We start from the raw sequence: 26,337 nt of genomic DNA, 5'->3' as shown, positions 1-26,337 counted from the left end.
TTCCCTCGTAGCCTTCTTTTAACTGTTCTTGGGTGATTATTTTATTACTGTATGAACTTTGATGCCATTAAATCAAACAATATTTTTAATTGGAACATCATTAATTTGGCATATTAACTTGGGGAGAACTGATACATTTATGATTTGAATTGCCTTTTTCAGAAATAAGAGATATCTTTCCTTTTGTTCAAGTCTGCTTTTGTGTCTTTTGGAGTTTTACTTAAATCAGCTTTTGATGTTTGTTAAGTTTATTCCTAAGTATTTTACTGCTTTTATTGCTGTTGTAGTTTTGATTTTGTTTCCATTTTTCCATTTTTTTCCTCCTACGTATTAAAAAATAGTAGGCTGCTTACAAACTCAAGTTTTTCCCCCTATTGTATCACCCCCTTTTTTGTGGGACTTTTTTTTTTTAAGATTAATTTATTTTTATACAAGAACTGGGGTACAGGCCAGAGACACGGGAGGGTGAGAGGATTCACCAGAGGCAGATCAGGCAGATGACAGAAATACTCTGCTGAGGGGAGCAGCGGGCGCAGTAGGAGAGGTCTGCCGCGCCATGTGGGATTCTCACCATTGGCTGGGATCGAACCCTCACTGCAGAGGTTGCGGACAGCTTCACAGCGCGGCGCTCAACCTGCTGCACCACTGGGGAGGCCCTTTTGTGGGACTTCTAAGTATTCTTTCATCTGCTTGCTAAATGTTATTTAGGAAATTTTTTTTTGATACATTGACTAATTTACATAATTACCATAAAACGTAGGAACATTTTGACAACTTAAAATTCTGTAGTATAGCATCTGTGACTTACATAGCTGCTGCCTAGGATTGCATTAAATAATTATGTATTTCTAGAAGTAGGTTGGAATAGGGTCTTGCTCGTTGCCCAGTTAATAAAACCAAACTGCTGAGCCTGTTTGGTCAGTTAGAGGCAGTTTGTTTTGTGGGGGGGAAAAAAAAAAAAAAAATAGAGTGGTCAGAGATTTAAAAAAACAAAACAAAAAACCCCATAGCAATAATTATCCCTTTGTTAGTAATTCCCATAATATATAGCTAAGACACTGAGCTTTAAAAGGAATTTCTGACATAACAAGCTTCATTTCCACTAGCACTTTATGATTTGAACATCTTTTTTCCTCTGTGACCTTGAATCATACTGTGGCAGATTACTTAAATTATACTCTGTCACTTGACCAGTTTGGAAGTACCTGTGATAGAAAATGCTTATGGTGTTGCCGGGGTAAAGTACAGTTAGGTTCTTTAGTAGGAGACCATTGATGTTAGAGCAGGGAGAAGAGTAATCAATCCCAAAAGCTACTGATGGTTGGTGAGACTGATAAATATTTTTTTTTTTTTGTAATTAACATTTTAAGCAGTTTTATTGCCTTCATTATTCCAGAGAGGGGGTAGGGGAAACAAACCAGCATGACACTTATTCTGTTGTTCTTATTCATTTCTCTGTTGGTTTTGGCTTCAGGACTTCTTGTAGTGTTTTTTGGAGTGGGGGGTTAGTAATAATGAATTTCTGGAGATTCTGTTTGTCTCAGAAGGTCCTTATTTTTTTTTTAGATTTATTTATTTATTTATTCATATAAGCACTGGGTACAGTCAGAAGCGCGGAGGGTGAGAGAATTCACCAGAGCGGGGAGCAGAACAGGTAGAAGAACCAAAGTACACTGCTGAGAGTAGCAGTCGGCACGGCAGGAGAGGTCTGTCATGTCATGTGGGACCCTCACCCGTCGGCTGGGGATCGAACCGGCGCTGTAGAGGCTGCGGGCAGCTTCGCAACCCAGCGCTCAACCGCTGCGCCACCGGGGAGGCCCAGAAGGTCCTTATTTTTCCTTCATAGAAGAAGGAGAGCTTTTCGGAGTAAAGTATTCTTGGTTGGCATTTGTTGATTTGGAGTTTGTTGAATGTGTTGCTCTATTACCTTCTTGCCTGTAGTGTTTTTTCAGAGAAGTCAGGTGTCAGCCTGATTGGTTTTCCTTTATAGGTTATCTGTTCGCCCTTGTTAGCTTCATTTTTTTTCCTTGTCTTGGACTCTTGGAAGCTTTGCTGTTACATGTTTTGCTGTAGCTTTCCTTTCATTGTGGTAATTTGGTGTTCTTTTAGCTATTTTCATCTCTTTCTTTATGCTTGGGAAGTTCTCTTCGATTATCTCCTTAAATAGTTTCTCAGTTCTTTGGTCTGTCTCCTTACCTTACGGGATGCCCATAACTCTTGTATTCCTTTCCTCATGGTGTCAGATAGTTCTTAAAGTGTTTCTTCATTCTTTTTTCCATCATAATTCTCTTTCCTTTTCTTTTTTGGTTCTTTTTATATCTGTATCTTTGAGAGTACTGATTCGTTCTTCCATTTCATCAATTCTGTTTTTGTTGCTTTTCCCAGAGTTCTTTAGCTCCTCCATTAATCTTTTAATCTCATGTGTTTCCTTCATTTCCTTCTTTAAGGACTCAATTTCATTCTTAAGTTAATTATATTTCTCATAGCATTCTTTTCCTTTTCGTCATCTTTTGTTTTTTAATCATGACGATTTTAAATTCTGTAACAGGTAGAGAAGTTCTTCCATGTCATTGTTCTTGAGTTCTGGTGGCTGATTTTCTTTTTAGTGGTGTGTCCTTCCCCTGAGGGTTTGCTTGGTTATTGGTATTTTTCCTTCTCTTTGTTGTTTGTTCTATGCATTGGGCCATTGTGCTTCTGGTATTGATGGGCATCTCTTTGGGGTCCTCCTTCTGGGATGTCGTGAACTGGTGGCCAGACTGAGTCTGGCACTGTTATACCACAAGGGTAGTGATGCTGTGAATATGTTGATGGGCACTGTCCCTGAAGATACCCTCTTCTTGTATTTACTCAGATCCAGAAGGGGATTATGGAGTCCTGGGCTTCTAACAGCCCCACAGGCAGACCTGCACTTTCCCGGGGACCCACAATTCACCTTGGTGGCAGAGCTCTCCCTCTCTCGACTCAGTTCCCAAAGGGGAACATGGGGTCTCTAGGTCTTACAATAGTGCAGGGGCCCTACTCTCTTGGTGCCCTCTCTCTACCTTCTTCCAGAACAGAGCTTGGGGCCTGCAGCAGCCTTGCTTGGCGCTCACTTTCCTGACACCTTTGTTTGCAGAGCCTTCCCTTTCTCTTCTCTTTTCCAGAAGGGGATCATTGGACCCCTGGCTTCAGGTAATGGCACAGGAGCTGCACTTTCCCAGTGCATTCTTGGCCTTTTTTCACTTAAGTATCCCAGGGTCATTTCAAGTTTCATGTGTCCCAAACTGAACTCATTCAACTTCCTTCCTTTCAAAACAGCTTCCTACAGCAGTGAACACTGCCGTCTTAATAGCCACCAGTCAGAAGCTTAATCACTATTACTCTGTCCTTCCAGTTACCAGTTCAGCAGTAGATAATCAAATAACTGTTCATCTGCCTCTCAGAGCCATCTTTTTCTTCCATTTTCATGGTACCTGTCTCAGTATAGGCCCTAGTTTAATTTATCTTCCCTCTCATTTGTTCCCCCACAGCCAGTAATCTTTCCCAAACAAATCCCTTGCTAACACATCAATGATTCTTTATGGCTTGTAATATTCAAGCTTTTTAGCTTTGTATTTAAGACTTTCTCCCTGACCCTATCCCAGAAATTTTTAAGTAATGAGCAAATTTTTCTTAGTGCCTGTCTCTGTTTACTGTCTCACTTTTGGAGTGAAGTAGTCTTCTCACTTTGTTTTGTAATTTTTGTTTGCTTACCCATTAGGTAGAACTGGAAGCCTTTAAGAACTGTGATTTTTGTCTATTCAGAGCCCTGGCATTTTACACATGGTTGGCTTTAAATATTTGTTGTACACATGGAGTTATTTTGAATTGCTCTTTTAGCCAATGTAGGGTCTTTTAGTGCATCCGAATTTTCTACGAACTAAAAGAGTCACAGATGGATTCAACACTTTTTTAGTTCTGGTGTGATACTAAGGAGGGATGGTGGAACTTAGGATAATCCTCATTTTTTTGAAGAAGATATATTTGGGGGAAATAGTCTTTAAAGCAAAACTTTTTAAGTGAATCCTGTTTTACTAGATCTTTCAAAAGTAGAACTTTCTGTGGTGGGGGAAAAGATCTGATAGAATGAACTTTGGTGAAGAAAAATAGATGATAGACAGTCATGCTGCCTACTGTACACCCACAGTATTGAGCTTGCTGGTTGTTACTTCACCCAGAAGATAACTTTTCTTTTATTGAACTTTTACGTAAGGGAACAGAAAGTACTCCTCTGGGACTCCCTTGACTTTGTACTTTTAAGTTGGGAGAGGCCCCCCACCCCCCTTTTTTAGTGTGAAGTGCCAATGTTATAAAAATGAACAAAAGCTTCTTTCTAGTTTAACTGTGGGTATATGTTAATAGTTATTGGTTAAAACGAAAGGATACTTTTTCCTTTATATGTGTCATTTCAGCTTTCTTTTCTGCTAAAATATGTATATATTTTAAACCCAGTTAAATTTTAAAAAACTAACCATAGTTTTAGAATTCTGTACACATACTCAAAAAGAGTATAGGAGTATTATATTTATTATTCAAAATATTTCTGAGCATCTTGCCAAGTCTGTACTAGGTATTAGAAGCCAGTTCTCCAGGGAAGTCACAACAGGAACTAGTTGTCTAACATCCTTTCTTTCCAGCTCTGTCTTGTACCATAAAAGCCTGAATCAACAAGAGTAGTGCCTCCAGGACTGAGAGCTCAGGAGGAAGTGGGAAAAGGGCGATTCTATTCAGAGCTTCAAGAACTTCCAGGATCCTCCCTGTGAATGAGGTTTGGAGCGTCACTAAACTCAGTAGAGTTTCAATCATTGTTTGGTGCTCTTAGAAATATTTAAAGGACTCTGGAAATAGAGCTGGAAGAGAAGGCAAATGGAGTAGAGTTATGAAAGAACTTATGAGGCTTGCTTCTAGATTTTAGTGGCTTGTTCCTAGGTGCTAAATTCTGTCTGAAGTTCTCTGCACAGCACATTACCTTCTGGAATTCTCCATGTGCAGTGTGGGCAGGCTCTGGAACTTCCCAAGGAAGAGGTGCCCTTTCAGATTTCCTTATATTGATGTGATGTTCTTTCTCTAGTAGTCGTCTTCTTTTTTTGTTTTAATGGGATTGCTTATTAAAAATCTAATTTACACCTACATTTTTACCTTTTCTCTTGGCAGAAAAAATTATAGATAGGTGGTTCACCAGAATGAATTTCAAATCTTTTAACAATACTACTATAATGAATATATTTTAAATTGCGTCCAGTACATAGAAAACGTGACTAAGACAAGTTTAATGAAAAGATTTTCTTGCTCTTACTACTATAAAATTCTATTCTGTTCTATTCTCTTTCCCCTTTCCCTTCTCAGTGCTGATTGGCTGGGGTTCTCAGTTTGGAAGATATTGATCTACACCAAATTTTAAGATAGAAGTAATTACAGAAACAAAGAATTTATCTGTGAAAAACAGAGTTGTCTGTTTTGAAAGCTCTGTAAGGTAATATAGAAAGATAAAAAATATGGCTTTTGTTTTTAAGACACTTAGAGTAAGCTAGTTGGACAAGTTTATGTGTGTTTTTGTTTATTCTCAATGCCTATAATACCTGATTTCTGTGGCTTTTGAGAAACATTTGTTTAAATAACAAATATTATAAAACAAAAGTTGTAAAAATAAAAAAATCAAGAGTATATAATAAACTCAAAATAATTGTAGGTGATGTGGGAATTTAAAGATTATAAATAATTAGTATGGGCCAGAGCAACTGGGGATAACTTGGTGAAAGAATTGTGGTTAAATAGTAACTTCTTAGATAGGTGGAATACCTTTACCCCCTATGTTTATTGCAGCACTATTTACAATAGGTAAAACCTGGAAACAACCTAAATGCCCAAAAATAGATGACTGGATCAAGAAGATGTGGCATATATACATAATGGACTATTATTCAGCAATCAAAAAAGATAAATCATGCCATTTGCAGCAACGTGGATGGAGCTAGAAGGAATTATGCTCAGTGAAATAAGCCCGAAGAAAAAAGAAAAATATCAGATGGTTTTACTTATAGCAGGAATATAGGGGAACCAAATAAGACATCAGTGTAAAAAAAATAATAACAGTACAAAACACAACAAAGCAAAAACAGACAATTATAAATCAGAGACATCCTGCAGGGGAGGAGGCAGGAGAGGGATCAGAGGGAGGGAGGGAGGAGCACAGGGGACTGAGGTGATGGTGCACGGGTGCATTGGTGAAGGAAACTCTATGGGGACTACACCCGAGGGGGTGGAGGGAAGCAAATATTGTTTAAAAATGAACAATGATGTGAAAAAAACTAAAAAAAAAAATTAAAAAATTGAAAAAATATTGCGTAGCAAGTCTTACTGATGTTTAAATGAAATTGATTTAGTGAAAGTGAAAATTAAAAACACATTCATCAAAATATACACAAATAGAAAATTCATGGAGCTTGAAAATACTGTTAATTATACCAACTGGTTATTTTAAAGCTTAATAATAATTTTAAAATAGTGACCTACCATTTATTTACTCATTAATATGATTATTGATAATTTTTAATTATTACACAAATGAAATCTCAAAAGAATTTATATATTTTCATGTTTAAGTCCATTATTGTAAAAATTGAGGAAGAAATTATTTATCATGAAATGGGGAAAACAAGTATTTTGTGTATATGTGACATGCCAGAAATCAAAGTATTTGTTTATGGTGGAGTATGGGTGGCTTGGTGGTGGTGTGATGTGGTAACATACATCTGAAGAGGTGTGAACCTATACCTCTGAATTGTATTCGGTATTGTAAACCAATGTTACCTCAATAAAAATAATTGTTTAAATTAAAAAAAAATAGATGGGTGGAATGTCTGTAGGTGGAATGTCTGTAGGTGTCATTCCAGTGACAATATGTGTGATCAGTGATTTAAAATTGGAAATGAAGTAATATAATTAGGAAGAGTGAGAAGAGGAATCTAGACATTGATCAGGGGTGGAAGACAAAATTAAGTTGTTGAGGAGATGCTTTAATATTTTTCAAAGTGATATAGATGTCCTGTATTTAGCATGTGGGAATTTCTCTTTCTCAAAATCAGTGTGGTAGTGATATTGCCATCGCAGCTTATTTGGGTTTCTGTTTGCATTTTGTATATATTTTCTAACCTTTTACTGTTAAGCTATTTGTCTATAGTAGAGAGACTGTAGTCGAAGCTTTCTTTGTTACCCATTTTGATAATCTGACTTTTGATTGTGTCCTCAGTTAATCATATTTTATGTAGTTTTTGAAAGGTTATAATTACCTGTGTCTTGTTATTCTTGTTTTTCTGTGTCATGCTACTTTTGTTCTTCTGTTCCCATTTACTGCTTTTCTTTGTGTTGAACAAATCGTTTTTTAGCATATTATTTCATGTTCAGTGTAGATTTTTAACATAAAAATGTTACTTTCTCAGTGATTGCTTTAGTAATTGCAGCATGCATTTCAGTCTTTCACAGTTGGCTTCAGTTAATACTGACATAATTCTCGTAAGAAAGGTTACATTTTTTCCACTATAGCTTCATTTTCTCCTTTGTCCTTTGTCCTATATTTTTGCCATATATATTGCAACTAGTTATATTGTAAACTGAGTAATACTATTATTATTTCTTTATACAATTTGTCTTTGATGAAATTAAGAGAAAAAAATTTATGCAGTCTCCTGTTTTTCCTGTTATACCCATCATTTCTCGTGCTCTTTCTTTCTCCTTATGGCTTTGCATTATATCCTAACCCTATTCTTTCACCCTAAGAGATTTGTTTGTGTACATCTAAAGATAGGCTTTTATTTAGAATATTCTCCATCATCATCTTTTTTTTTTTTTTTTTTTTTTTTTTTGCTCAGTTTTTTTTTAAATTGAGTAACATTGGTTTACAACACTATAAATGATTTAGGGAAAATAGGTTCACAGTTCTTCAGATATATGTTGCTACACCAATACCACCACTAAAGTACACCTGATACTCACCATAGTCCATAAGACCCTTTCCTTGTTTTGCCCCCCACCTCCACCCTCCCATTCTCGGAGCCTCAATTTGTAAATCAAATTTCTAGGGTTTGTTTTAGTTTAGTTTTATCTGGTCCTTTTTTTCTTTATATCACAAATATGAGTAAAATCATCGGGTATTTGCCTTTCTTCTTCTGACTTATTTTGCTTATAATCCCCTTCAAATCCATCCATGTTATGTTAAATGGCATAAAATAAATAATATAAAAGATTTTGTCTTTTTAAAAAAAATCATTACTATCCCATTGTGTATATGTAAACCACACCTTCTTAATTCACTTATCTGTTGTTGGGCATTTAGGTTGTTTCCATAACTTGGCTATTGTAAATACTGTTGCAGTGAAATTGGAGTATATATATCCCTTCAAATCAGTGTGGTTTTTGTTTGTTTTTTATTTTTTTCAGATAGATACTTAGGAGTGGAGTTGCTGCATCTTATATTGTGTTCTGTTTTTAGTATCATATTATTTTCCGTAAGGATGGGACTGTCTACATTTACATTCCATCAATGGTATACAAGAGTTCCTTTTTATCAATACCACATGAACACTTGTTGTTTCTTGTCTTTTATATAATGTTGATTTTATTTATAATCTTATTAGTTTGTTTTCCTGAATTTTGTTGTATCTCTGATGAGGTTTTCTGAGTTCTCTCGTATCGCTTTAGGTTGCCTTTCTGTGTTTTCTTCAATCTTTTTGAATTTCTTTAGTAAAATAATTTTGAACTCTCTGATAGGGAGATATAGTCATCTTTTTTTGTTGTTGAGTTCTGAAAAATTGTTCTCACCTTGTAATATACTCTTTTGAGGTCTTGCCTGCCATGTGTTACATGTTTTTTTTTTGTCTGCCCATTTTTTTACTTGAAGTATTCCCTCCCCCCCTTTTTCTAAAATTAATATCCATAGCAGTAACTTAGAGGGTTTAAGTAATTTTACTTTCCCTGTAGGATATGCTGAAGTTTGGCTAATTTTATATTTTGGGTCTTTGTGTACTTTTGTATGTACTCAAATCTATTTTGCAGTTCTTGGGTTAGTGGGGTGGGTAAGCTTTCTGGAGGTGTCCAGTTTGTCGAAATGAGCAGGAGTGTTGACTTGAGTTAATGGCATGGCCAATGTGCCTTCTTTCTGGCATTCGGGATTTGACACTTGGCATTCCTTATGCTCTCAGTGCATCTCACATTGGCAAGCACCAGTGCCAGAGGGTTGGGAAAGTGGTGTGCAGACCAGAATTCCTACTCTGGTCAAATATTAACTGGGGACCCTACCTGTGCAGAACACTTCAGCTCCTCTGCAACGTTTCCCCCTCATTGAAGGGTGTAAGCCTCCATCCCAGACCACAGCTTCCAGGCTTCTATCTCCATTCATAGGCTGTTTGATGAAGCAGGACTATCCTTAGTGTCTCTCTCCTCGGTGGAAGTCTACACGAGTCTCTGATATCCAAGGGTCATGAGGTTCCACTTGCAGCCACTAAGCTCTTTTGGTATAGTGTTTTCTCCTGTTAGTGTTTCACCTGTTAGAGAGGGAAGCCAGGAATAACTTCTTTTGCTATCTTGGTGACTTCTGGTCCACCTTTTGGAATAGGCCTGGCCTCCTATGCAGGAGAAGATTCACTGCTTTCCCCAGTAACTGCTATTGCCACCACTGCTTTTATAATAGTTTACTATTCTCTGCTTGGAGAACTGTAGCTAGTAGGGACTAGGACTGCTGCTGCCTTGCCTGCTCCCCCACTCTCCCCACTATTTTTTAGTCAGGAAACATCTTAATTTAATTTTATATACTTGAAGACTACTTTTTCTGTATATAGCATTCTTGGTTGACAGGTTTGTTTGTTTTTTTTTTTTTCAATTCAGCATTTTGGAAATTTGTCATTGTTTTCTGATCTCCATTAATCTGTTAGTCATCCATTACTTTTACTGTTTTCCCATATAGGGGAGGAATCATTTTTCTGTCAGTGCTATTATGATTTTTTTTCTTTGCGGTTTCACTTTGAATGTGATGTCCCTTGTTGCATTTTCAAGCCCAGTGACTTAAGAGTTTGCCCTCATTTTCTTCTAAGAGTTTTATGGTTTCAGGTTTTCACTTTCTTTGACCATATTAGCTGCTTTGCATTCTTGTCTGGTGAATACAACTCTACCTAGGGTCAGTTTCTATTAGGTGGTGTTTTTAAAAGCTGAAATTGGGTTAACTCTTTCTGTTGTTTGCACGTTTCAATAATTTTTTTTAATAACTGAGCATTTTAAATAATGTATCATCTCTGGATTCTGATTCATTTTAATTCTCCTGAAGGTGTAGGTAGTTTTTTGTAGTTTACCTGGATCTAATCTGTAGTCTTTACCACAGTTTGAAGCCCCGGTTTGAATTCTATCTTAAATTTTTTAATCCTGATTTTTCTGTTTCCCTGATTTTTTAGGGGTTGATTCTTTTATCTGTATAGTTTAGTGGCCAGCCAGCTGTTGGTTAGGGATTGTATTCAAACATCTTGAATTTATACCGCTTTCATTATTTTTTAATGATTTTGTACATGGGTCAGGAATACATTCAAAATCCAGGCAACTTTTAAGGTGGTAGGGGAAGGTAGCATACTTGGCAGAAGACCACTGTCCTATTTACAATATCTAGCAGATTTTCTTTAATAACTGCTTCTTGACTAGTTTCCTTTGGTTGATTGGCAGAGTCTTGGAATGGTTGTTTTCTATGGTGTAGTCCATTTTTATAGGTGTTTTGTGAGAGTGAGTTTGCTGATCTCGTCACTCCTTTATAGCTGAAAATCTCAACTCCTAGATAGGTATTTCCAGCCCCAGCTTCTACCTTGTGCGTTAATGGATGTCAAATAAGGATTTCTAAAAAAACACAACCCTCGATTCACTTTCGGCCTCATAGCATTCTTTTCAGTTTCTAAGGATGATCTTTTAAAAAGGTATAGCAAACTTTGTCATCTTCCTGGTCAAAACTTCCATTGACTGTCCTTTACATTAAAAGTAAAATTCAGTTACCATGATTAATAAGGGTTTATATAACATTGTCCTTACCTACCACTCTGAATTTGTCTCTCACCACTTTCCTTTTACTCTGCATGTTAAAATTATGTGATCCTTTTAGCTGTTTTTTTGCTATGCCAAATCTACATTTGGGCCTTTACATATGGAGTTTTTTAATAACTGCTGTGTTGTTCTTCTTTGTCCTCATAAGGTTTTCATCTTTATGGCGTTCAAGTTTGTGTCCAGATCTTATCTCCTTTGTGAGGAAAACAACCTTTTCTACCTGTCCTCTTTCTTTACATGAAAAATACATTGGTATTCCTCCCTGTCCTTCATAGACAGGAACTCTGTTAATCTTCATTGCCATATCCTTAACATTGTGAATGATGCCTAGTGCAGAATAGGTGTTCTTTTTTCTAGAATAACATTGTTTTCTGTAGAATTAGTATGCCACTAGTGAACTAATAAGGAAAGACTGAGTAAAAATGGGTAGGTTTGGGATAGTTGTATATTTGGATGCATTTCAGATGTGAAGTTTGCATAATATCTATAAAGTTGCTCTATGACATTTATATTTTGGATCTTACAGAGAATTTTAAAAATAGAAAATTTGAAGACTCTTTTAAAAAGAATAGACTGTGGGACCTCCCCTGGTGGCGCAGTGGTTGAGCACTGGGCTGCGAAGCTGCCCGCAGCCTCTGCAGCACCAGTTCGATCCCTGGCCACCAGCGAGGGTCCCACATGGCATGCAGACCTCTCCTGCCGCGTCCGCTGCTCCCCTCAGAAGTACTTCGGTCCTTCTGCCTGTTCTGCTCCCCACTCTGGCTCTGGTGAATTCTCTCACCCTCCGCGCTTCTGACTGTATGTACCCAGTGCTTGTATAAATAAATTAATTAAAAATAAATAAAAAGAATAGACTGTGGACAGACGAGTAAGAGTGAATGAATGTTTAGGTTTAGGTAGTTGCTTCACCTATGCATTCTTTTTGATAAAAGATAGCATGCATAATCTAATATAGCTTCTGTTATCTGGGAATTTAATAGCTCTCTGTAACCTTGATTACATGAGTGTAGAAAAGTAGAATCTATATATCCAGAGAGTATGAGTCTTAGTATATTAACAGTTCTCCCATAAAACTGCTAAAGTATAAATGTACTGTTGTAATAGTTTCAGTTTGGAATGGACACATTTTTGAAATTGGCGTTTTTTGTGTCTTTCTCTGCAGTGGCCAAAATTAGAGTCTGCCATCAGGTATTATCTTTGTTAAATGAATTATCCCGTACTGCCTTAGTTTCTGTTCATTGCTTTAGCTGTAAACATTTTTAAACATGCAGTGGAAAGATTGATTTCTTATAAAAGAATTTTTATTATTACTGTATAGATAAGCCTAGCTCTGATAATCAGTTTAAAGAGACAGAAGTGTCATCTTGAGTATTCTAGTTTCCCTGAGAAGACATGCTAAAATAGTCATTAGAGTCTATTGGAAGTTTCCATGTTGCAAGAATTGAAACTAATTCTGCTCTATGACAGTTCTGCTTATTAGGCTCTTTCCCCTGTGCATCTGCCATGTACACAGTATTTTGGCCATTTTCCCCCCTGTCTATGTACTTTGAAAGATTTATTTATTCATACAAGACCTGGGGTACAGGCCAGACAGAGGGTCCACCAGAGGCAGAGTGGGGAACAGAGCAGTCAGACAGACTGAAATATACTGCTGAGGGGAGCAGCGGGTGAGACAGGAGAGGTCTACTGCGCCAAGTGGGTTTCTCCCTGGCGGCCGGGGATCAAACTCGTGCTGCAGAGTCTGTGGATTGCTTCATAGTGCGGTGCTTAACCCCTTGTGCCACTAGGGAGGCCCCTATCTATGCACTTTGTTTTATAGTCCTCCTAAATCCTTATTTTCAACTAAAATTTTATATTTCCTATCCACATAATTAGTATTTTAGTATTCTTTCTGTTATATAACCTAGCCGTTATTAACCGTATTTCTGACAGTCAAGCATATTGTTGAAATGTATTTGCTTTGTCTTCAAATTTACTACTGCAAAATTTATGGGGTTAGGAAGTCATTATTTAATGTTTTCTTTTCATAAATTATGATCATAACTTTGAAACTCTTCAAAGGAAAAAATATTTGTACTGTCTATAAATTTGTTTGAATGTACAATTTCTAAAATGCCGTATTTAACTCTCTAAAACTTACCATTTGAGCCTTTTTTAATAGGTTAACGAGTTTTCACTGTATTTTGAGAAATAATAGGACTTGTAAGAGTTTCCTTTGTGTCCAATTTTTTTTTTTTGGTGAGAAGTTTGATTTTTTTTATTATTGTTGCAAAAAAATTACACTAGTAGCAGTTCATTTCAGATATCTCTTATGTAATATAGATCAGTGCTCCTAAAGCTCCTTGTGGTGAAATACTGGCTTTTAAAATTTCCAATTAATTAAAGACTAGTATTTTCATAAAATGTGATACAAATTATTGGAAAATTGGTGATGTATTATTAGAAAAGTAAAATTAAAAAACAAAATATAGGTTCCATTTTTTAAGATTCATAGATAGATATAAAATTATTTTTTCAAATTGCTATAAAAGATTCTAAACATTTGTTTTCAATTTCTGTACTTACTGCAGAGTAGTAACATTGGTCATGGACTAGTCACACATAGTTTGCATGTTAACTTTTAAAGACTGTACTTTTGTCTATAGCCTGCTGTTTATAGTATTTAATGTTTTTTTGAAACAGCTTAGTCAATATGATGAAAAGCAGTTATTCTTTAAAATACATATTTTCATGTGTTTCCTTTTCAGAACCGTGAACTTCAGATCATGAGAAAGCTAGATCACTGTAACATAGTCCGATTGCGCTACTTCTTCTACTCAAGTGGTGAGAAGGTAGGTCTTACAGAAAGTATGTATTGAATATTGTGAAAGACTTGTAATAATAGACCCTCGCTCCTGCTGCTCCCCACCCCCACAAGAATTGTGGTAGTTCATTGGAAGAATTCAAAAACACCGACATTACAGATTCAGAGTTCAAGATATGATCCTTAAATATCATTAGTTATATTTGGAAAATGTCTATGAGAAGATAAAGGGAATGGATTTTAAGAATTTTCATTTTAAAAAATCTGTCTTCAGTTCTGCAGCAAATTTATATACTTGTTTAAACTTTCTGCGTTCCATATATACTACTGGAGCTTCATGGTATATAGTTCATCTATTTTTTGGAGAGGGGGAAATAATGTCATTTTGTTATGTGGGAGTATTAGAGAGGAAGGGTAAGCAGTAAGACTTTGGTAGAATCAGAATGAAACCTAAATACTGGGAAACAAATTTAACAATCCTTGCCTATGGAAAAAGTTGGAAGAGACATGTTACAAGAGTTTGTTATCAGTGCTCAGTATTTATGATCACATTAAATTCCATGAAAGCAAAGGATAATGAAAGACTTTGTACTGTGAATCCCCACCTCGCTACTCCCCCTAACCTTCCCACCCTCATCTCTCTCTTCAGTAGCTAATGTCATTGTACTAATTAGAGTGAGAAGCATAGAAGAATCAGTTTCTTCTGTTTCACCTTTTTCTTCCTTTTTGCCTGTTCACGCTCTTTCCCATATTGAATCTTTCCTTATATTTTTTCCTTCACTGGTTTGAACAGGTAGGGCAAGTAAAAAAAATCTTAATTTTTTTTTGCTAAATAAATGTGAATTTGGATTAGTTCATTAGACATTTTGGATCTCAGACTTCATGCATATAATATCTAAAATCCTTAGATCCCTGATGCCTCTTGATTTCTAACCCAGTGTACTCTATTTCACATAACTGTTTTCCAGTGTACCACTGTTTAATATTAATTTCCATTAAATTTTGTTATAATTATTTTCTTAGCAATTCTTGCTTTTCATGACAGAGCATGTTACATGGGATGTTGCCCATGTATTAAAATAGCCAGGATTGTGATATACATGTCTATAGAGAAATAATTATTTTATATGTACATGTGTGTAATAACTAATGTTTTAGCAACCATATTTAGCAAATTGACCCTTTAGTGACACTTGTTTCTCAAGACTGAGAGTGTGTGTGGGTGTGTGTGTGCACACGTAAGTTTAAATGATGCTTTTGCTTGTATTAGGAACTATAAGCCCTCATAAGTTCTTGCATTCTTTCATTTCTAAAGACAATCACTTGGCTTGTGGTGCTGTGCTTTTATTTTTAACCCTAACAAGTGGCCTGTTAATTGTCTTTAATCTCTTACCTGTTTTAACATGTCTTTAATTTTTCCTTTCACTTCCCAAATGAAACTATGGAGTGTCTATTATGTTCACAGGACTTTTATAATGGAAATTTGAATCTTCATGGCTTTTTTTTTTTTTTTAAACAATAGATACTAGACATGCCCCAACTAGGGAAGTAAAGGTCAGAATTAATTATTCCATGATGCCCTGGAATGCTTATTGTTCCTTTGCAAAGGCTTCTTTACAGAGTTCCTAAATATTTTTTCTTCATTATTTTAATTTATATAGCATCCCCTGTATGCCAGGCACTGTTTTGTTGTTTTACATATAATAACTTAATTCATATGAAGATAAAAAGCAAAAAAGGGGGAGAACAGCAAACCTTTTAAATTTAGACTCTACTTGTGGCAGCACCTAAAGGTGTACCTGTTTAGGTTTGGTGAAAACATCCATTACAAGTCTGCCCTCATCCTCATTTAATTGTGTCTCAGTTGTGACAATGTATGGACTAGTATCTGTGTGTTACCCTGGAGGATGATCTCCATGCTGCAGTTAAGAGCTGCTTATTTATCTTCAATGATCTTATAAAGAACAATTGAGAAGTCATTAAGGGAAGTTATTCAGAAGGTCAGTTAACCTCTGTCTATTATTAAAACTAAATATGCCTCTAATATTTTATCTCAGAATTTTCTGTTAAGCATTATAAATTTTCAAAAGTGGAAAAAAAGACTGCTTGATTTTGGATAGCTCCATTAAAAAATGTCAAAGTAAAATTGTGATATATTACTGGAAATAATGATCCTTTCATATCAAAAAAGGGAAAGTTTTCTGAAAATGTGTAGAAATACAGAGTTCCAGAGCGTCCCACCAGAAATATAATTTCTTGCTTTATTCACAATCTCCTTTCTTCTGAATTGTCTTGGTAGGACTAACATATCATTCAGGAGACCAGGTAGTAAATTAGTACTTTCCACATGCGAAGATGGTTTCTGCTTTAGAATTCTTATCAGTTCTTATTCTCCAAAAATACTTATGAGTAAACTCAAAGCTATTGTTTAGAATTAAATGTCCTGTGAAATTTTCACAAATCCTTAAAGATTGTGTCTCTCTGAATGTGATGGTCCTCTAAGCAATAGATCTTTCTAATAGAAGCATTATGTAATCCCTATGTCTGTATCACAGAAGAGCTTGGGGGGAGAAAATAATAAATTAATAATAGTTTGAGATGTCTGTGGGACTTGTAAATAGAGATGCCCAGTAGTCAGTTACATATATGACATCATAGGTAGTGGTGATGGGATACTAAATAGAGAGATGATATTGACAAGTTTGAGTAGAAAGGGTGTTAGAACTCTTAGGAGTTCAGAAAGGAGTTTGGAGAGGTGTTTTTTGAGGTCAGGACTGTTAAGATTTTGCCAGTGTTGCCTTCTGGCCCTAGAATGTGTTGAAGGGGGTAAAGCAATCTATTTTGAGAGATTCACAAGGAAATCAGTGCCTTTGGCTGGGATCCAGGTTTTGTTTAGGGCAAGAAAGTAAAAACTCTCAATGAAGAACTGGGGTACAAAACTCGATACTTTCTTTTGGGGTTTCAGAGAGCTTTGGGCAGTAGATGGGCAATAAGAAAATAAGCCTAAAGAAGGTATTAGGAGGCATCTTGGGGGATGAATTGATATCACGAGGATGAGAACAAGAATTATAAAGTGTATCAGTAGTGTAGATATGAAAGACTTTGTTAGGGGTCCAGGATGGATTAGTTCAATGTCTGACTCTTATCATTTTCTGTCATTATGTGTCTCTAAGCCTTTTCATTCTGTTTTCTTCAGTCTTCATTGTGTCTCTTCTTCCTTCACGCTGATTCTGATTTCCATCTTCCTATATCTCGATTTCTATCCCTCTCTCAGGCTATGTCATCCCTTCATATTTCTTTTCGCTAACTATCGTGCCTGTCTGTATGTCTTTTTGTCTGTCTGTTACTTCCTCGACAAATCTGTATTAACTTGTTTCTCTGCATTTCTGTTCCCTTCTTTTGTTTCCCTTCTACCTATTTGACTCTCTTAATCTCTGATCCTTTCTGAATCTTTGTATGAATTCCCATTATGAGCCTTTGTCATTCTCTTTCTTAGTATTTCTTCTCTCTGAGCCTTTACTGCTCCCCTTTTGGATTTTTTTTTTAAAGTTTTTTTTTTTTAATAGAGGCATGTTTATTTATTTATTTGTTTGTTTGTTTGTTTGTTTTGTTTATACATGCACTGGGTACAGTCAGAAGCGCGGGAGGGTGAGAGAATTCACCAGAGCCAGAGCGGGGAGCAGAGCAGGCAGAAGGACCGAAGTACACTGCTGAGGGGAGCAGCGGGTGGCAGGAGAGGTCTGCGCGCCATGTGGGACCCTCCTCCGGTGGCCAGGGAGCAGCTGGGGATCGAACCGGCGCTGCAGAGGCTGCGGGCAGCTTCGCAACCCAGCGCTCAATCGCTGCGCCACCGGGGAGGCCCTGGATTTTTTTTTTTTTTTTTTTTGTGGGGCCCTTGTCAGTGGCGGGGGAACGAACCAGCGCTGCAGAGGCTGCGGGCAGCCTCACAGCCCAGCGCTCAACCACTGCGCCATCAGGGGAGGCCCACCCTTTTGGAAAATTTTAAAGAAGAAATATTAAAATCTCACTCATCCCCACTTTTTATTTTAGTTCTATATCTTTTTCTTTCTGTACATGTGTTACATGTTTGTGTTAATAATTATAACTCATAGAAACTTGTTGCCTCTAGTATTTGTAGTTCTTGGTTATGTAATACCCTATTGAGTTGTTTTACAGTAGTCTCTAAACTAGTTCCCCATTATTTTTAGTTCTAGAATTAAAACTAAGCTATCCCAGAACTTCATCATAATTTTTATTCACAAGTATTTTTTAGCTCTGGGTGAAGTTAAAGTGGGATTGATGTAATATTTGGCAGATCTTTCTACTGACTACAGTTTGACCAAATGGCATGTCTGTTTTGGTTACATTCTCTTTATTGTGATATACTGTGCCATTTTAAAGACTGTTTTGCTCTAGGAATTATAAATAATCAGATTTCAGCCTATAACTGGAGAAAGGAATAGTTAATGTAAAGAGGAATTAAGTCAGGACAAAGACTAGAGATGTGACCTAATTAGTCTTAGTTGTAATCTTCGTGGAATTACTGGTGTTTGTTATAATCACTAAAGCATTACATAGCTAGGATATAGGTTGCAGAAAAGGTTTTAGTAACTCTTATTTATTTCAGAAGAAGTAGTACTCTTTTCCTACAGTCAGGAAAAAATGGAATTTTTGAATGTTTTGAAGGCCTGGACTTAATACTTTGTGAATCCCAAGTATCCAGTAAAGCTTTTTTTTCAGTATTAGTATTTGTCAGTAGAAATCCCTTTCTCCTCAAAGTTTTATCAAACACACCTGTTCTGTATATAGATAGAACAGATAAAAAGCAGAGTTGTTCTGGTTGAATGTGGGTATGGGACTAGCAGACTTGGCCTTCTTTGAATAGAACTTGGACTCTGAAGGAGGTAGTCTGTAAATCATGTTGTATCTTTACAGGATGCTTACATTTAAATTGGTTAATAATTTTCTCTAAGAAAAATTTCTGTAAGTAACCTTATATGTAAAAATATTTTATCTGTGCTTCCTCATGGATCAATACTTGAATAATAGAGAGCCTCCTTTAAATAAAACTGTTCCTTCTGCTTGACATAATGAGAGAGAATTTAAATAAAAAGGATGGCAGATTGCTTTCATTCCTCATACCAACTTTGTTCTATTGATAGTAACTGTGTGGAGGGATATTTACAGAAGAGGAAAATTCTACCACAGTCTCTGTGATAGGGAGAAAAATGCTATCCTTGATTATATCTCTGCCGCTAGTCCTGGAGAAGAAAGCGTAGGCAGGAATCCATTCTGAAAAATAAAGTGCAGTGGCTATGTAGCTAGGAATATTTGAGTTTACATTCTGTCACTTGATAGTATAACTGGGTAAGATATTTACCTTTGTAAGCCTTTCCCCCTATACTGTAGGAATTTTGTAAGGAAAAATATAATGTTTATTAAGTGTTTATCATAGCACCCTGCATGTAATTAATACTTTAAACATTAACTTACTATCTTGCAAATTATTGCATTTAATAATAGCAAATATATTTTGCAATTGCTATGCATCAGTCATTACTTAGATGCTTTTTTTCCATAAATAACATTTATTATGTTCCATACTCCCTTATATGCACATACCATGTTAACTCATTGAATCCACACCTGTGAAATTACTACTGTTTATGTTACATTTTAGAGATGAGGTCATTGAGGCATATAGAGATTGAATAACTCTCCTGTGCAATATCATATAATGAGAAGGGGTCATAATTGGAATTCCAATTCATGCATCCAGCTTAGAATCCTTCATTAAACCCACTCTCCTTCACTGCCTCCTAATTATTGGCAGTTTATGTGCCCTACAGAAATTGTGACCATAACTCAATCTTTCTGTGAAAGGTTCCTAACTGACTAGCATAAACAGCAGTGTAGATGCTGAATGCAAATATTTTGCTAGATGCTTTGCATTTCAGGTAGCTAATAGCAGGAGGCATATCCCTGATTCTAGTCAAAAGACCAATCTTCTAGTTGACCATCATGCTAGATGAACTAAAACCTTTCTTTACATGTACTTTATAACTAATTTAAACCTCACAACAACCCAGCAAAAACTAGATACTATTATTATTCACATTTTGTGGAGGAAGAAACTGAGACAATAACTGCTAAGTATTCCAAAGTCATACTACTAAGTGGCAAAACTAGGAGTCAGCTTTAGGCAGAATTTGTCTAGTATGCAATACTCTTTAGCGTAGTATGTAGATTTTCCCAGAAACAGTATATTAGAAAATGTAACATCTAAAAATACCTTAGTAATGATTGCTGAGGTGGATACAATGTCTATTTTGGAGAACTGTTTGAAGATAAAATAGCTTGCAGCTTGGGTCTAGGATGAATGTATGTATTTGTGTATGTATAATGTCTTAAGTTTTATATTTCCTTATTGCTGTTCTATCTAGATATCTTATCCATTTATTGAAAGTGGTATATTAAAGTCTCCAAATATTATTGTAAAATTGTCTCTACTTTCAGTTCTGTCAATATTTAATGTGTGTATATAATAGTTAAATCTTCTTCATGAATTGACCCTATTATCAAAATATAATGTCTTGGAAGCCTTTTTCTTTTTCTTGTCCTGCCTTGACTAAAACCTCCAGTAGTGTTGAGTAGAAAAGATGAAGGCAGAGGTTCTTGTCTTGTTCCTGATTTGGGGTGGGGAGGAAGGGGAAAGCATTCCATCTTTAATTTTTAAGTGTGATATTAGCTCTGGATTTTTTGTAATGTTATTTGTCAGTTTTAGGAGTTCTGTTCCTAGTTTGTTGAGATTTTTTGTTGTGTAAGGGTGATGGACTTTGTGACATACTTGTTTATTAAAATGATTGCAGTTTTTTTTTCTTTAATAAGATGTTTGGTGTTAAGTTAGATCTACCTTGTACTTCTGGAAATAATCTTACTAAGTAATGATATATTGCTGGGTAGTGTTTTCTGGAGGACTTTTTCATCTGTATTTATAGAGAATATTGTGTCCCCCACCCCCTGATCTCCCTCATCCCTAGTATGTAATATGTGTTTCTTTTTTTCTGTTTTGGTAATTTGTCCATTTCAACTTTCTTATCTTTGAAATAAAGGTATTCATATTTTTCCCTTAGAATTCTTTGCATTTCTGTCAAGTCAGTTGTGATGTATTGTTGTTTTGCTTGTGTCATGGACCTATCAGCCTCTTAATTATGCTCCATAAAAGGTCTCCATTGTTTTTAGATAATGCCTATACAGTTCTTCCTACTGTTACAAGTATAATTAGTTGGAGTCTCTCTGCTGAGCACATAGCCTGCCCTTCCCTCTGGACAGAACCTGTGTTTCACTGCATTAGAACTGCAGTTGAGGACTGACTTTTCCCAGAGTATCAAACTTACTTTTTAGAGTATGCAATGGAGGAGAGGCAATGGCAGCCCCTGGTCTTCACTGATTGCCCTCATCAGCATGGAAGCTCCACCCTATAAGAAAATTGGGGTTGTGACTGGAATGTTTGCTGTGTCTGAAATAAGGCTTCTTTTACCTTACTACTAGGGAGTAGGTAGGGGAAGGCAGAGATAATTCTCTTAGCTGTACCCAATTGGCATAGATCTTTTGCTTGCAACTTGGGACTAGGATTAATGAGGGACACTGCTGATAGCCTTTTCCTCCAAGGATTTTAACCATAGCCCCACAAGAGGAAGGTAGCGCCTTTATTCTTGGCCACGACTGTCTGGAATAGAGTACCAGGTAGAGCTTTCCAAGCCTGGAGGTAGGAAGGCACGGCTATAAATGAAAAGGTCCTTGCTAAAATACCACAGATAGTCACTCTTCTTACTTAGATCTGTTTCTTAATTTGCTGTGTGCCCTAAAAACAATTTCCACATAGTTTAAGTGATTTTTTTAAAATTGTTTTACTAGGTAAACTTTTGCTTTGCTGAGGAGATCTCCTAAGCTATTCTCCCCTCTTTCCCTCTTATTATTTTCTACACTTTGTTCATGGACTACTTAGTGAAACTATTAGTTAGATAGAAAAGATGAATAAAACAAAAGTTTCCAATTATATGAGTACATACTATAGTGTACAGGGATAGACTGATAAATAATGATTGAACATATGCTGATTGATTGTATACCCATCAGTAAAAAATTTTAAGCAAGCACAATAAGTACCATTGCACTTATACATTACAAATCATATACCAAAATATTCAAAAAATTAGTGGTATATGTTGATATATATGTTGTATATGGTGTACTACCTATATATTAATTTTTATCAGATTCAAATCTTAGAGATAATCTTTTAATTAACTTTAGAGATTATTATTAAAAAATGCCTTAAATCATGAATAAAAATAAGTACTGACCTTTCTTCTAAAATCTGATTCAAAAAGTTGTTTCTATCCATTTTTTTAAAAAAACATCAAAAAAAAAGATTTATTTATTTATTTATACAAGCAGTGGGTACAGTCAGAAGCGTGGGAGGGCGAGAGAATTCACCAGAGCCAGAGTCAGGAGCAGAACAGGCAGAAGGACTGAAGTACACTGCTGAGGGGAAACAGCTGGCGCTGCAGGAGAGGTGTGCGTGCCATGTGAGACCCTCACTAGTGGCTGGGGATCGAACCCAGTGCTCAACCGTTGCGCCACCAGGGGAGGCCCTGTTTCTATCCATTTTTTATTTAATCATGATAACAATGTTTTGTAAGTTTTGTTATTGAGAAAATTGAAGTGTGATTAAAGAATTTGTTAAATGTTGCATAGTTAATCAATTCTTAACGTTCATTTCATACTGGCACTGTATAGTATTTTAGATGCAAAAACAAAGCTTAAGATCTCTGTCTAAATGAATTAGAGGATAAGAAAAGAAATATACTGCAGAATGATACATGGAGTAACAAGGAAGGAGGAGAGAGGAAAGTAATGAAATACCCAGAGGGGTCAGCAAGGGAATGAACAGAAGGACAAAGAAGAGGTGAGCCTTCACTTATAATCAGGGAAATGCAAATCAGAAACCACAATGAGATACCATCTCACACAATGAGAATGGCACATATTTAAAAAACTGGCAACAACAAATGCTGGCGAGGATGTGAAGAAAAAGGATCCCTCTTACACTGCTGGTGGGAGTGCAAACTGGTCCAACCACTATGGAAAGCTGTGTGGAGGACCCTCAAGCTACTAAAAATGGAGCTACCATATGACCCAGCAATACCACTCTTGGGATCTACCCAAAGTTCACAAAAACTTTAATCCAAAAAGATACCTGTTTATTGCAGTAATATTTATGATAGCTAAGACAAGGAAATAACCTAAATACCCCAAAACAGATGACTGGATCAAAAAGATGTGGTATATATTATACACAGTTGGAATATGACTCAGCAATCAAAAAGATAAACTCAAGCCATTCACAGCAACATGGCTGGAAACTGGAAGGGATTATCTTCAGCGAAATAAGTCAGAAGGAAATTTTGGATGTTTTGACTTACAGGAGGAACATAGGGGAAGCATACAAGGGATGGGGAGACAAAGCTAACTAGCAGGCAAGCAACAAATCAGAGACATTCAGCAGGGGAGGGAGAAAGAGCAAAACAGGGCAGGGAACGGGAGAAGAGACTATGGTGATGGTTCATGACTGTCTTATTGGTGGTAATTTTATGGGGATTCCACCTGAGAGAAGTCAAACAATGAACAACAATGTAAAAATATATATAAATAAAAATTAAAAAAAAAAGAGGTGATACTTGTTCAGAGTTTTCAAGGCCAAATAAAAGCTGTTTAATACTGCAGAGTAGGTGTGTGTCATGTTTGAAGCACAGGATGTTTGAAAGGCTTGGTGGAGTTAAACAGCCTAGTCTGTATGGAAGATAACATGATACATGTTGAAATTTCTAATACATGAAGTATGTATGTTAGTATATGAATAGTAGTGGGAGAGTGAGGCTGAGATAGTAGAAGTGGGTTTTTAAGTAATCTGGGTAAAGATAAATTGACATTTATGAAAAGGGTTTTTTGTTATTTTTAATTAAAGACCTTTTTTTAAGATTTATTTTTATTTATTTATACAAGCATTGGGTACAGTGAGAAGCGCGGGAGGGTGAGAGAATTCACCAGAGCCAGAGCGGGGAGCAGAGCAGGCAGACTGACGAAACACACTGCTGAGGGGAGCAGCGGGCAGCAGGAGGGGTCTGCGCGCCATGTAGGACCCTCCTCCAGTGGCTGGGGAGCAGCCGGGGATTGAACCGGCGCTGCAGAGGCTGCGGGCAGCTTCGCAACCCAACGCTCAACTGCCCATTTATTTTTAATTAAATGAAATCCCAAGTTATAGAAACAGTATACAAATGAAAGGCTCTGCAAAGTTATACAAAAATGTGTACATAGGTCAAGTTTATAAAATGTAACTTTTTGTTTCCTTTTCCCTCCACCTTCCATTACTGTATGAGAATCAATAATAGCAGAAAATTTTATTCACTGAAATAGGTTTGCCTAACTAAGATCAGAAATTAGTTACATTGATTTCTCTTAAAATGGTATATTCATTATCTGGATAAAACTTTTACTGATGAAATGGTAACATGTTTTAGGAAATGAATATGTCGGTAGTGCAAAACTCTTGAGGTGTAGATGATTTGTCATGACCTCAGAAATTAAAAATGTTACTGCTAGCAAATGAAATAGTAACTGTCATCTGCTTCAAAATGTGAATTCTGGGAGTTTCTTTTGAATATCAATTACCACCTTTTTTTTGTGTCACTTTAATATTTTAGCAAAAGTAATATATTGTTACATACATATTGAAATATAAACTATATTATTACATGGATATTGTAATATGGACTACAGTAGGACAATGGATATGAGTAAAAACTTCATTACCCTAGTTCATAAATCTCCAATTTCCTTTCTATAGAGGTGAATTTTCTGTATGCATATGTGAATGCTTATATCATATGTAAGTATAATAACATTTTAGGGAGCATGTCCCCCACTTTTCCAACAATATTAACAGTAAATCTCTTTGTGTTTATATGTGTAGACACTGTACCCAGTTTCCTCTATTGTTAATATTTATATTCTTATATTTGTTACAATTAAGGAACCAGTGTTAATACATCAATTTAAGATTAGTTTAAGATTTTCTTAGTTTTTACATAATGTCATTTTTCTGTTCTATGATATCATTTAGAATGCCACATTATATTTAGATATTATGTCTCTTTAGTCTTCTTTTGACTATGGTAATTTCTCAGATTTTTTTTTGGTATGTGACCCTGACAATTTTGAGGATCACTGAGTGGGACATTTTATTTTGATCACTTACTATTGAAATTTTCTGATGTTTATCTCATAATAATCTGGGGCTATAAGTTATTGGAGAAATACCACAGTGTCATTTCCATCACATCATATCAAAGGTACATGTCATCTACGTGATTTGTTACTTGTTACTAACATTGATCACCTGACCTAGCATTTTTCAGTTTTCTCTAATATAAAGTTACTGTTTTTTCCACCTTTTCGTGCTGTGTTCTTTAGTAAGAGCTCGCTAAGCACATCCCCACACCTAAGAAGGGGGAGATTTTTATTCTCCTCTTTAATTATTCTTCTCCTCCTTAAAGGCAGAGTATCTACATGTAGTTTTTGGATTTATTTTATACAAGACATTGTCTCTTCTCTCTTTATTAACCTACTTAGTCATTTATTTATATCAGTGTGACTTGTGCATACTTATACTTGGGGTTATGATCTAATACTACTTTATTTTATTGCTCAAACTGCTCCAGCTTTGGCCATTGGAGCTCTGTCAGTTCTTGTGCTCCTTTGACATAACCCCCAGTAATGTGGGCATTTTTGTTGGTTTGATTGCTTCTGAGCATGTCTTTATTCTCAGGCTTGCAGATTATTTTCAGTTTCTTGGTCAGAAACCTTACCTTTTGTTTGTTCTCATGCACACACAGAATTTTTTTTCATAGATTTAATTCCTAGAAATAGTATTGCTGAATCAGATTGGGTGTCTGTGTCCTCACTTTGAACATATCAGCTGCTGACTTCCCAAAAGCTTGCACAAATTCATATTTTCACCAGAAATGTGATGGTGTATATTGGACAATGACCCTTGTTTCAGTACTTAGTTTTAACAGATTGAGTTTTCTTTCCAGTTTGATAGGTGAAATTGGTATGTTTATTACATTTTGTTATGAATGAGGTTTGAACATCTTTCTGTATTTTTGTTGGCCATTTTTATGACCATCTGTTCATGCTCCTTTCCTTTTTTTCTGTTTGAATGTTGATCTTTTTAAATTGGCTTCCAAAAGATATTTATATTTTCAACAAAAACAAATTAGCCCTCTGTCATTTAGTAAGCAAGAGGTATTCTTTTTCACTTGGTTGTTTTTAAATAGTATAAAAGTTACTTTGTTATATAACAAAATTGACATTATTTTCCT

General features: G+C 36.0%; 1 protein-coding gene across 3 annotated transcripts in view; it reads left to right on the top strand.

The window, feature by feature from the left end:
• GSK3B (glycogen synthase kinase 3 beta) overlaps positions 1-26,337 on the top strand; it is a gene marked incomplete at its 3' end in the record, with an annotated part of 155,776 nt that overhangs the window by 59,766 nt on the left and 69,673 nt on the right. For all 3 annotated transcript variants that reach the window (XM_084231066.1, XM_084231065.1, XM_084231064.1), the window contains exon 3: positions 13,836-13,919. In XM_084231066.1, the coding sequence (XP_084087192.1) occupies positions 13,836-13,919 (84 nt within the window). The remainder of the gene's footprint in view (positions 1-13,835; positions 13,920-26,337) is intronic.

Source organism: Talpa europaea (assembly GCF_964194135.1).
Source record: "Talpa europaea genome assembly, chromosome: 4".
Classification (NCBI taxonomy): Eukaryota; Metazoa; Chordata; class Mammalia; order Eulipotyphla; family Talpidae; genus Talpa; species Talpa europaea.
Note: the sequence above shows the minus strand (reverse complement) of the source record. Positions and strands in the feature narration are given on the sequence as shown.